The 13,107-nt window shown below is 36.6% G+C and overlaps 1 protein-coding gene across 1 annotated transcript; it reads right to left on the bottom strand.

Annotated features, from left to right (window-relative positions):
• Window positions 1–11,038: 11,038 nt before the first annotated feature.
• On the bottom strand, window positions 11,039–12,001 carry LOC124449130. Its single transcript, XM_047000081.1, has one exon. The coding sequence runs from the start codon at window positions 11,999–12,001 to the stop codon at window positions 11,039–11,041; it is 963 nt and encodes a 320-aa protein (XP_046856037.1).
• Between the last annotated feature and the right edge of the window lie 1,106 nt (window positions 12,002–13,107).

Here is a 13,107-nt window from a genome sequence, read left to right as displayed (position 1 = left end):
TTTATGACGTTAATGGCTCATGTCCAGCTATACATAATGGAAGTCCTGGGAAAAAGATTCCAGTAGTATGAAATGTTTCATGAAATAACAATTAGACATTAGTGTTTTATGCTATATACAAGCAAGCAGAAATGTGAAAGCTGAATTTATGCAAGCAAACGCAGTTGTAAAATTTGGTAAATAGTAAAGTTAAAACAACTAAAATGTAGAATTACTGCAATATTACGGAATGGCCTGATTATAGGAAACTTACAAAGAAACAAATTCTGCAAGGAGGGCAAGAAGGCCAGTAATTGGCTATATTCTAACATTTTTCTGCAATTAATTCCAATTTTCAAACCTATTTTATAATCTCAACCTAAAAACCAATGATGTACTGCTGATACTTCACTTTTTGGAAAGGGAGCATCGTTTAATGAAAAACTGCTGGAGGGCAGGAGTTGCCATTAGAATCTTTCAAACATAAAATTTTTTATAATTGTCAGAAGTGCTTATGGGCATAAAACGTTGGGGGAGGGGGAAGGTATGTTATAGTGGATTGCAATGGCTTGGCCTGCGAAATTTGGATGTGGAATACTAAGAGCAATTTATAGGTCAGTGCTATTCATTTACTTGGTCATTTGAACATAGATGACATAAAAGCATCAAGGGAATTTCATGATCAAAGAGAATAAAATTTGACACCTAAATTGCTTTATAACATATAGTGAATTGTTTGCTCCAGTGTTAACTTATCTAAAGATTACTACTGTTTCTTGGAAACGTGACACGGAAGTAATAGCCCTTAGTGCATTTATGTTGAAAGGAGTGATACGTAATTTTATGCTTTTCCACCAATTGTTTTGTTTGGTAGAGTATTTCAAAAAATAGATTTGGACCAAATCACAGTAATATTAATCAACCGAGACTTCAGGACACAAAAAAGGCGTACAATTTATCTAACAGATATTCCGACACATTTAAATTCTATGTAATTACTGATGTCATCATAGTTAATGTCCATGGACGGTAATACGAAGGATATAAGGAAGGGTAGCTACAGATTTGTTTGAAGAATAAAAGGCATCCTTTTTTCTCATGTCAGAGTGGTATTTGATTACGTATTTTCTAATGTTGTTAATTTCTGGGTTGTGTTACAGGTGTGTTTAATACATGATGCAGTGCTCTTTTATTTGTCTCTTACGTAAAAAGGCCGTTTTAATGGAAGACACACACACTGATTATTTGTTTAATGAAGAGTGGGTTTCAACAAAGACAAAACTTACACGGGCATATTAAACGTCAGTATTGCTCAATTTACTCTTGCACATTTAATAAATATGCCCAGGAATGCTGACTTCTAGCTTAAAACAGTTAATGAGCGTTCGTGTGTTATTTTGTCTTAAAAATATCTTAAACAGATCTTAGATATTTGAGATAAAGGAAACCGGATTACCTATAAGTTTGATTAAATCACAATCTGTAATATCTTGAAAGATACACTGAGTCGTTGGGTTAAGGCGATAATGCTTCTGCCAGGCTTCAATATAAGTACACTCTAAGTTTCAAAGTGTAAAGCAAATACCGCAAAGGTGTAAATTTACACAATTTTCGTGTAAACAAACAAGATACACCTCTTAAAGAATTATAATACCGTTTGAGATGTAATATTTTAGTGTATGTATCAACCACATAGGATGCAGACGACAAACATTGACTTGGTAAATTTTCGTTTCATTTTTTGTTCATTCTACAACAAATTTTCACATTCTCCTTCGATGAAGGGCTGGGCTTACCCAACAGGGGGCTGTAGCCCTCCCGGCTATATCGCAATTGGGAGAGAGTATTTAAACTATAAATATTGCTGCTTGTTCTATGGCATGCAAACGTTTGCCAAGTTTTGACATAAACCGAGTAGAAATTCAACAAATTTAACAAGGCATTACTATACGTAATGTTTTAGAGATATTTATTCATGTTCATGTAATATATAAAGCCATGAACTATTTAGGTCTCATATTGTTGATCTTGATTATCTTACATCATTCGGACATCTCATGCAAGTTATCTCGTATTGATATTATACAAAGGTAAAATTAAAAATTGAAGAAACTCACCTGTCCAGGAAGTTTAGTAGGGATTCTATCGTTTACAGGTAAAGAACAAAAGGAGTAAATAGCCACCTGTTTTGTTAATGCCGTTTCTATGTATCCTTTATAGCAGGATTTTAGTAGTGTTCATTTCGATTTCTTTTCCCTGCCCAATGAATGAAATTGTCAGGCGTTAAAAAAGAACGTTGTGTTTGCTGATGCATTCTTAAGCATTTACTACTATATACCTTACAATGGATCAGAAGATTCCCAATCAAACTTTACTCACAGGGAATTTTGTGGCTTGCATGACGGCAGCTTCCATGTCATTAGTTTTGTGATTACAGCTCGCCATTGGACTGTATATAGCTCGTCTTTTAATATGGAAACGTTCATGCAATCCATGAACTTTTCCTACCTGATATGGCAAAATTCTGCCGTTTTATAGTTAAACGCTTAATTAAGTGAATACACTGTTATAAACAAGACCTTTGTTCCAGACCTTTATATACAAGACTTTTATAGACAAAACTTTTATGGACTTGACTCTTTGACCTTTATAAACAAAACCTTTGTTTTGTTCAGTTTCCCTTGCTTTTCGCACGAACTTTATCCACAAAGGAATCAAATTATAAATAACATAATTCAATTTCTATTGGATCTATTTTTTTGTAAATAGTGCTGTATTCTATGCATTAACAAAATTTATTGTTTTTAATATGTGCAAAATTTTTAATCATAAAAATAAATCGCGATAAATTCCACGATGTAAAATTTTGACTTTGGCTTTAGAAAACTTTGCCATGGCGTCTGTGTACGCCTGCAAGAGCTGTAGCACTACAAATATACAAATGAAGACAAAGTGTAATATTAGAGAATTATTTAAGTGTTTTCTTTGATACTGTTATCGAATTTTTTAATCAACATCGGCCAGTATGCCATGACTTAATTTTTGGTTCTTTCACTTTTTCTAATTCTACACTTGTCCCTGTCAACAACGCAAGGGTTTTAAAAGTTGATTTTGTGGCCGCTGTCTTGAAAAATGCATTGTGATCTTTTTACTATCTTTTATCCAGTGAGTGTCATTATACATTTAATATCCTGTTATCTGATAACACATTTTTAATACATTGCTTTCCAGCTTGTAATGATATTATATTTGTAATTTTTTCCCTTCGTGGCGAGTGTAAATTCTTCTTCATTCTTTTGTATTTCTTTTATTCTTGCAGGAAAAGCAAGAAACAACATCAAATGAAATGCGATGTGTCTACCTATCTCTCTGAACACAGCTTTCTCCATTGTCGAAACACCGTCATGATTATATACGAACACTCCAGTGCACGTGCGTTCAGGAGTGTCGCCGGAGAGAGGCTAGAACAAAAAGACGGTAAGGTTTTCATTTAGTTTTAGTACATATAAGAACCTAGATTTCCCAGTGCATGTAACATTCCAGTTATTTTTAACATCATTTATTATGTTCAAAATAACTTTTTAGGGTATTTCGTCATGAGTAACTCATTATAAGTATTTTATTTCGCTCAATAAAAACCCTATAGAAATACGGTTGAATGCTCGAAAAACACGTGACTTTTCAACGTGACTTTCCGTGCGGCATAAGTCTCGCAGGTTGCGTAGCTTGCACGGGTATACCACATAATGCCAAAGTTTAAACACTTAAATCAATTAAATTATTATTTTAATACTGTTTCTAAAACGCCAAATTAGAAAAGAAAATAGAACACTTCACTCGATTCCACTGAGTTAAAGAAGCACCTGTGAAATTTTTGGGAGAAACTTGAAATTTCTTTGAAACACAAGAGTTTCTTAGTCGTGCTTGTTACGATATTTCTCGGTTTCGAAGATTTTTCTGCCTGTTTCATGGAAACACGGAAAATGTTTTCTATTTCATACATATTTTCTTTGGTGGGGGATTTGGATGGAGTCAGTTAGAATGTTTGCATATTATAACAGCATACATATCTGGATGACGAGTTTGGTTTCCACACGTACAGGTTTATGGCAGGTTGGGCATTTAAAGCTTCCTGGAGGATTTTCATAAGTGTATGAATGAGGTGTATTTTGCGTTGAGATACTACACGAAGCAAGCCACTTCTCAAATTGTTCGTACTGTCCAGTGGCGGATTTAGAGTACGTCAAAATAAATTACTGCAGCACATTTATCATATACATACGTCAATATATATAAGTTATGTCCACTGATCTGATAATAGACTGGATATAGCTTCTACAGGTAGCAAAAGTGAAGCCTAATTATATATGCAAAATTCACTTCCGGTTACCACGGCGAGATACAAATTACTATAGAAATGTATGGCGGATAACGTTTACAAACATGGATTTTCGAATATTTAAGACCTTTCGCGACTCCTTACTAACCTCAAGTATTAGTCATGGATGAAAAGGTTATGCGAATCGATTTGACATCAAAATGATTCCGATAGCTGTAAAATATCGACGTTAGTGGTGATTTAAATGTTGTACATGCGAGAATGTATTTTGTCCCATCGTTGCCAATGCAAGATAGTTCACTGCTCGCTTTCCAATTTCTGAGGCAGTTATAATCTAGTATACGTTTCAGTTCTTTAGAAATGAGGTGAGTTACTTTTTATCATTCTTTCTTTATGTTGAGAGATTGTTGACATTTTATTTTGCTGTAACTTCATTTTTCATGAGCAAAGTACTACTGATGCTTAAACAAGACAAGTCTCTTTAGTTTCTTTCGCACTTTATCTTTAGTTTCCATTTCTGTGGTTGTTTTTCCCAAATGGTATAGTCGCACCTTGCTGTAGCATTTAGATATGGTCTTAATTAATGAGTAAATATAATTTTCGTGAACAGTAGTATCCAACATGTGTGCATCGAGATCCTTGAATGTGGTCCTCAAATCTATACCATTTACTACAGACAAAGCAATAGCATCAGGAATTCCTTTCCCTTGCGGTAAATTTCCATCTGTAGCTGCCAACATTCTCTGAAAGCACCTCTCTGTTTCATTGCATATTACAATTACACTTGCTGTTGGCTTAAACAAATTACCCCTGTCTTTTAAAGTCAGGAAAGCAGACTCATTTTTGTAGTTTCTTGAACCGACTGCTTCATGACAAACAGGACAGTTTATTTTCTTTTGCACCATCTGGGCAACATAGCCAGCCATGTACGATATTGCCGCCTTTTTAAATTCAGATACAGTGGAAAAGCTTGGTGCATCACTATAATCTTCATCCTCATCTCATTGGGCCTGGCTGGCTACATTACCTTGATGTTTCAAAAGCAGTTTACTAAAGTGTCGTAATGTGTGTAGAACGCATTTGTTAGATTTTAATGTCAATGAAAATCATACTTCTTTGAATAATCAAGCGCAAAGCGCGACTATACCATTTGAGAAAAACAACTACAGAAATGGAAACTAAAGATAAAGTGCGAAAGAAACTAAATAGACTTGTCTTATTTAAGCATCAGTAGTACTTTGCTCATGAAAAATGAAGTTACAGCAAAAATAAAATGTCAACAATCTCTCGACATAAAGAAAGAATGATAAAAAAAGCAACTCACCTCATTTCTAAAGAACTGAAACGTATACTAGATCATAACTGCCTCAGAAATTGGAAAGCGAGCAGTGAACTATCTTGCATTGGCAACGATGGGACAAAATACATTCTCGCATGTACAACATTTAAATCACCACTAACGTCGATATTTTACAGCTATCGGAATCATTTTGATGTCAAATCGATTTGCATAACCTGTTTTATCCATGACTAATACTTGAGGTTAGTAAGGAGTCGCGAAAGGTCTTAAATATTCGAAAATCCATGTTTGTAAACGTTATCCGCCATACATTTCTATAGTAATTTGTATTTCGCCGTGGTAACCGGAAGCAGGGTTGCCAGGTCGTATTTGACGTATTCGGCCAAACTGATCGCCAAAATCGGCCAAACTGGATTATAAAAGGCCAAATTGCTCATTGCCACTGAACTATATATGTTAAGTTTTTATATATACCGAAACCATTTCGAAACATAAGCGCGCTTGAGTACTGTGTTGTATTTCATGACAAAACCTTGGAAATTATGTACAATGCATATTGAAAACAATGACTTTGTAACTGTTGTTGTTGTACAATGCATATTGAAAACAATGACAATCTTTGGGTTAATTTCTTTGATTCTGGACCACACTGAGTTATGCTGCCCAACCATTACACTGGTACCATCGCATCCAAATCCCACACAATTCTTCAAATCTAAACAGTACCAGTCCAGTGTTTTCTTCATGGCATTAAAAATCAGCTCCCCAGTTGCAGAAGACATTGGAACAATTTCAAGTAAGCAGTCGGTTACTTTGCACTGTTTCTCACTGAATTAACGAATAATAATTGCCAGATCCTTAGCGACTGATATATCCGTCGTTTCGTCCACAATTAAAGAAAAATGCTTTCCTTCAACATCTTTTTTGAGATCTTCCTTTAAAGCTGGACCTACGACTTCGGTGATGATCTTCGTGCATTTTGTGCGGTGCAATCTAATATGTTCCAAATCACTTTTTTTGCCATATGTTGCCAATATCTCACCAAAATGATCTACTGTCCGGATGGATCCATGGCAAGCTGTCTGAAAAGCGATCATCATCTCAGACTCCTGTATGGCACGTTTTGATGTTGAACTGGTTGATGGAAAGCAAGTTGTCAACGGCCGTGAAAAAGAACTTGTAGATACAAAAGAGCGATGAATATCACTTTTTTCGTGGGTCGCCAGAGCATCTCGCTTAGCCTGCAACAAGCGACGGCAAAGTTTACAATATGCTTTGTCCCTATTATTAGGTGCTTCAGATACCCAGCTAAAATCTTTTTCCCATTTGGAATTGTAATTGCGGCCGCTATCGTAACTTGATTTCCATTTTGGCATTTTAAAAATTTTGTAACGAAAAAAAGAACGTTCCCAAACAAACAACTCTACACCTCTAATCACAGCCTTATTTTCACATCTGTTAATACAAAGTAAATGTTTGTTATAGAAACAAAGCACAAATAGGATATGAAATATGATATATTGATATGTTTCACGAATACTGCACGGGAATTAGCACGTGATACGCCATTAACTGGAATCGAACATTGAACTATTGAACAGCAGAACTACCGATTGAGAATTACGATAATAAGAAGGAAACACATATTAGAGACAGAAGTGTAAGAACTTTGTGAACAGAAGAACCAAGAGCTGCCCTAAAGTAGAGATGCAAATTTACTGTTAATTAAAGTTATGATATTAATTGCTGGGAAAAGGTTGTATTTGAGCTAATTTCCCCTAGAGCCCAACGGTCCGCGAAAGAATATAACGCGAAAAGGCTGATATGAATTCTTAACTCTTGCTTTATTCTGGCGTGTTTCGTGAAATAGGAAACAAGATATTTTGTGCAAGAATGACATTAAACATTAATTAGAAAACTATGAGTGTATCATGCAACACAATTAAACATATTTTCATGTGAAAATGCAACAGAGCTGAATATTGAATAACAAATCAGGCCGAGGAAGAGCATAAGTACTGGGTACAACCACAACAGTACTCATCTGATACGCCATTATCAGTCAATTACGAGTAATATAATTAATAATAAAATTTCATGATATCAAAATTTGAAAAGGCCAAAATAGGCCAAAATCGATTTGGCCGGCTTGCTTTAATTTTCCCGGCCAAACAGGTTTCAAAAAGGCCAAATTTCAGTTATTTGGCCGATAAAAGGCCAAACTGGCAACCTTGACCGGAAGTGAATTTTGCATATATAATTAGGCTTCACTTTTGCTACCTGTAGAAGCTATATCCAGTCTATTATCAGATCAGTGGTTATGTCATGTGCTCATTGATAAACAAGGTAAGGAAGTCAGCTATTTCAGTAAAAAGAACAAAGCTATGCCACTGAGGAGTAGTGTAGTGAATAATTGAAGGATGTCGATACTTTCACATATCTAGTCGTAAAAATTCCTGATTACTCTTAACTAAAGTTGGATGAGCACCAGAGACCTGTGTTGGAGACATGGTTGAGGTATGCCTTAAGATTTTGCGACAGCATTATTGTCTTGTTGGTTCTGAAATAAAGAGTAAAAAACGTAGAATGAACTGGAATGACGTTGTTCTTGTTGAAGCTCTAGTTTATGACGTTAATGGCTCATGTCCAGCTATTCATGACGGAAGTCCTGGGAAAAGGATTCCAGTATTTATTTTGTCTCAACCACTTACCAATTATTAGATTTCAGTTGCACCTGTTGAATTGGCTTCAAAATTATTTTAGTCTTTTAGAAAACATGTCATTATTTCTAAATATTTTAATTTTCTTTTACCTTTTCCTATTTATTAAGATACTTATTTCCAAGTGTCTTTATTTCAAGTGTCTTAACTTTGTAGGATAATATTTCGAATAGCATTTAAATATTCATTTTAATGGACAGTTGGTAGCAAAGAGTACAAATAAATGGAAAGTAGCTTTTTTAGATTGCAGCAACAACATGAATATGACCTCCTAATTGAAGCAAAGCGAAATACTTATCAGATAAATCATCTTGAGCATTTTCACATTATTCTGACTTTACAAATACGCTTAGCATTTAAAATGAAAACGACTAATTTGGCGTAATTTGAGAATTACAACAGGAATGACTTGTGCCCGTCTTGTGACACTTAACAAACAGCTACAATCCTTTCATGCCTCGTTCAAACTCGGTTAGGCCGGATCTTGTAACAGCCTCAAAATATTTTTTGCACTCCAATAAATTACGTTTGTTGCTGAGAAGCAAAGGGTTTGATATTCAAACGATTCTTTTGTCTTACAATGCATACATAATATTTTCACTAATGCAAGCTTCTTGGCTGAAATTTGCCAGCAACTATCAATCTGTCCGTGAACCTGGAATTTTCACCCACCACCCTAGAGAAAGAACTGAAATGAAAAAATACAATTCTCCGTTGTCATACATAACATGTTTGTCATTAAAGAGCTTTGTGTTTGGTCATATGTATATTAATATCAAAGAAAGTATTTGACAGCTGCTTCATAATCACAAAAATTTCAAAGAAGTCGTGAATAAGACAAAGCGCTTGCTCGAAGTAAAAAGGTATTCTGTCTGGTGTTTTAAGGTCGATGAAGGTTGTAAATGAAAGCTGAAGAATACTAAGGGACATAGCAAATGTAGAAAGGTAGAATTCTACCCCTGACCAAGTCACTCTTGCAACAATATAGTCTGAATATTTGAAGATGTCACAATATGTCTATGTCACAATATGTCTATGTCACAATAGATATTAACGTCACTTTGCTCAAGTAAGGCCCAGTTCAAGTAAGGCCCACCCCGCTTATCAGTCGGTTATTCCAGGTCGATTAAAATTCAACTGATCTGTTTACCATCGAGATATTCATTGGATTAGTCATTAGGTTTCAATAATAAATAAAGCTGGATTTTTATCACGAAGTAAATGCGATAATAAAGTAAGAATAATTAATGAATTTTTAATTAATATGAATAGGTAATTTTTGAATTTCAAACATCAGTCGCGCGACGGATTTGACATACTCTAGATCCGCCCCTGATTTTACGTTCCAAGCGTTGGTTCTTTGCAATACGGAATGATTAATTTGATCTTGTTAAGATTACGGACAACCGTCAATCGTAGAACTGCGTTTTCGAAATTTATTGCCTTCTGCAATACGAGTCTAATTCATCAAATTTGTATGACCAGTTCATACACCAATAACGTCAACTTTTCCGAACTCCCGAACATGACTATACTATTTTACATCAAGTTAATATCCGTTATATCTTATAATCTATAATATGACACAGTCATACACTACATAATTTGACATGAGAATTTACAACACACTCCCACCTTGATTTGTCCCACTAATCAAGCATTCTCTGTGTCTTCCATACAGAATCAAGAGCAGCGGGTCTCTTGCGTCTACCCTCATGTTCTGCCTCCCTTCTTCTCAGCTCTTTTTCATTCTCTTTCCTCTCACATTCCCTTTCGTCGTGCTTTAACTCCGTAGGAAAGAGCTTTTGGACGGGACGATTGAGGCGATTGACTTTACCGTTCTTAACTAGCCTGACCTTAGCGCCTCTGACCACCCCATCTCTCCCTAAAAACTACTCCTCTATTACACCTGTCTTCCAATTTCCTCTTTTGACATTATCCTCATAAACAGTCACGACATCTCCCTTCCCTACTACCCTAATGGCATTGTCCTTGTCCTGCTTATGAAACTGTCTTAAACCAACCAAATACTCTTTACGCCACCTATTCAGGAAATGCATTTTTTTCTTACTCAAATACTGATACCGTTTTTTACAGTAACCCTCATCAGACTCCTTTTAGCCAGACCCTTCGTCTGGCATGGACAACAACCTTCTTTCCGTCACAAAATGCGACGGAGTTAGTGGTTCACTACCCACCTCGTCGTACGTGTAAGTCAATGGCCTAGAATTTAATGTTGCCTCAACTTCTACCAACACAGTCAGTAGTTCGTCAAATGTCAACCTAGCATTTCCTAATACCTTCTTCGAGCACCTCTTCACTGACCTAACCATCCTTTGAAAAAATCCACCCCACCAGGGAGCTCTTTCTAGATTGAATTTCCACTCTATCCTATTGTTTCCCAAATACCCTTGCACACTTGCATTATTATATAGGTTTTTTAAAGTCTTGACCGTTGCTTTGAATTTTTTTTGCATTGTCTGATACCATTAATGATGGGGTTCCTCTTCTTGCTGAAAATCGTCTAAGGCATCTCATGAATTCATCCGCAGACAAATCTTTAACTAAGTCTAAAAGTATGGCCCTAGTTACGCAACAGGAAAACAATGCGATGTATACTTTGTCTTTCCATCCTGATGTATTCTTCACAAATAGTGGTCCAGCAAAATCTACCCCTGCCTTCGAAAATGGTTCCGCTTGCTATACTCTAAATGCCGGAAGGTTTGCTTCGTTAGGTCTATTATATGGCTTACTCTTTAATTTCTTACACACGACACATTTGTTGAGAATTGATTTTACCTTCTGTCTAACTTGTGGAATCCAGAACCTTGACTTTATCTCTGCTAAAGTTGCCCTATTTCCGCTATGATGTACTTTTTTGTGGCAATGCTCAACTATTAATTCCGTCAATCTACCTTCCTTTGGTAATAAGATTGGAAACTTCGTTTCCTCTTCCAAGTCTGATTCTGCTAGCCTACCCTGACATTTTAGTAACCCCTCATCTTCTACTACCTTGAGTTGTACCTCTAACTGCTTGAACTTATCCTCCTTCTTTAGCCTTTGTTGTGAAGCCTTCAACCAAAGTTTTTCTGCTTCATTTATCTCCTGACTCCCTAATTCCGTGAAGGTCAAATCTTCATGTTTCCCTTTGATCCTAGCGATCAAATTCCTGACAAACCGTGTGACCCATGCCGTTACCAGAAATAATTTCTCAACCCTACTGTGCCTCTCTATAGAGATCACGTTCTGAATACCTATATCTTTGTTAGTATCTACTACTAATAATGCCTTTCGCTTTTCTTCTTCTTTACTCTCCTCAGTTACGCCTACCTCTGATTGCGGCCATTCTCTTTCTACGCTACTCAGCCACCTTGGTCCTGTCCACCAAAGTGATTGCTCACGTATCTTTGACGCAAACACTCCCCTGCTTCTTAAATCAGCTGGATTCTCCATTCCTGGACAATTTCCCCACTTCTCCTTCTGTGTTATTGCTAAGATTTCATTTACTCTATGTCTAACAAATTGTTTCCACTCACCGCGATTCTGAATCCAATATAATATTGTAATACTATCTAACCAGTATCTTGCTTCTATTTTCCCTACTTGGCCTACTAAAGCTTTCCGCACAGATTCCATTAGCTTTGCTAACGTCAGTGCGGACATTAGTTCTGAGCGCGGCGCAACTCGCGCGCGCGCGCGGCGCGCGGACATTAGTTCAGCGGCGCAACTCTAGTTCTTGCTGTTAACAATTTCAAAAAGACTCCAACACTCGTGCGACAGACAAAATACACTAGCGCGCAATACGCTTTCTCGCTTGCATCACCAAACCCGTGAAGTTCACAAGATTGAATTTTGCCCTTCACACCACTATAGTTGCATCTACTTAGCTTAATAGTCTTAACACGGTTTAGATCTTCAATCCATTCGGTGTATAGACCGGCGTAATTTCTGCTTATCTCGTCATCCCAATCAATCTTTTCTACGCACAGCTGCTGAAACAAGATTTTCGTCAAAACTATTACGCAGCTAATTAATCCTAGCGGATGAAATATCTTTGCTACTGCGCTCAGCAGGTTTCGTTTAGTTAGCTTCTTGTCACCCAAGTCTCCTACAAACTATTGCAGGTCGAACATGAACATATCATTGTCGCAATCCCAGCTTATACCTAAAACTTTTGCGTAATCATCGTTATTTTGGATTCCCAAACTCCATTGTGTGAATGTTTCATCGTCTGTATCTGTCGCTTGCACGACATTGTTCACGCATTCACGGTGTTCTATATGCGCTCGCACGTTTCCGTCATTTGTCATCTATTTCCTTACTTAAAACCGCCTTGACACATTCTAAATTTCGCCTTTTCATATAAATCGATCGTTTCGTGTGCGCTTTTGCCCCCCGAAACTAAGTCATCAACGTAAAATCCTTCATTCAATTTTTGAGCAAGCACTGGATGTGATTCTGCAAATTGCGCTATGTGATGCCTAAGCGTGGCGTCGAGTAAAAATGGCGAAGCATTTAATCCAAACACTACCCTGCATAACCTGTAAACACAACCTCTAAATTAGCATTAGTCGCATCTCTAACCCACAGAAATCTTAAATAGTCCCTGTCTGCTTTGTCTACTTCTATGTTGAAAAATGCTTTCTCTATGTCTTCTCCCAAGGTCACTCTGTTCTCCCTAAATCGGATTAATAAATCAAACAACAACGGTGTTAATGATGGTCCTACATGAAGACAGTCATTCAAGGAAGTCCCTTTCTTACCCTCCT

This window comes from Xenia sp. Carnegie-2017, unplaced genomic scaffold (genome assembly GCF_021976095.1).
Source record: "Xenia sp. Carnegie-2017 unplaced genomic scaffold, XeniaSp_v1 HiC_scaffold_23, whole genome shotgun sequence".
Classification (NCBI taxonomy): domain Eukaryota; kingdom Metazoa; phylum Cnidaria; class Anthozoa; order Malacalcyonacea; family Xeniidae; genus Xenia; species Xenia sp. Carnegie-2017.
This window is presented reverse-complemented; position numbering and strand designations above follow the sequence as displayed.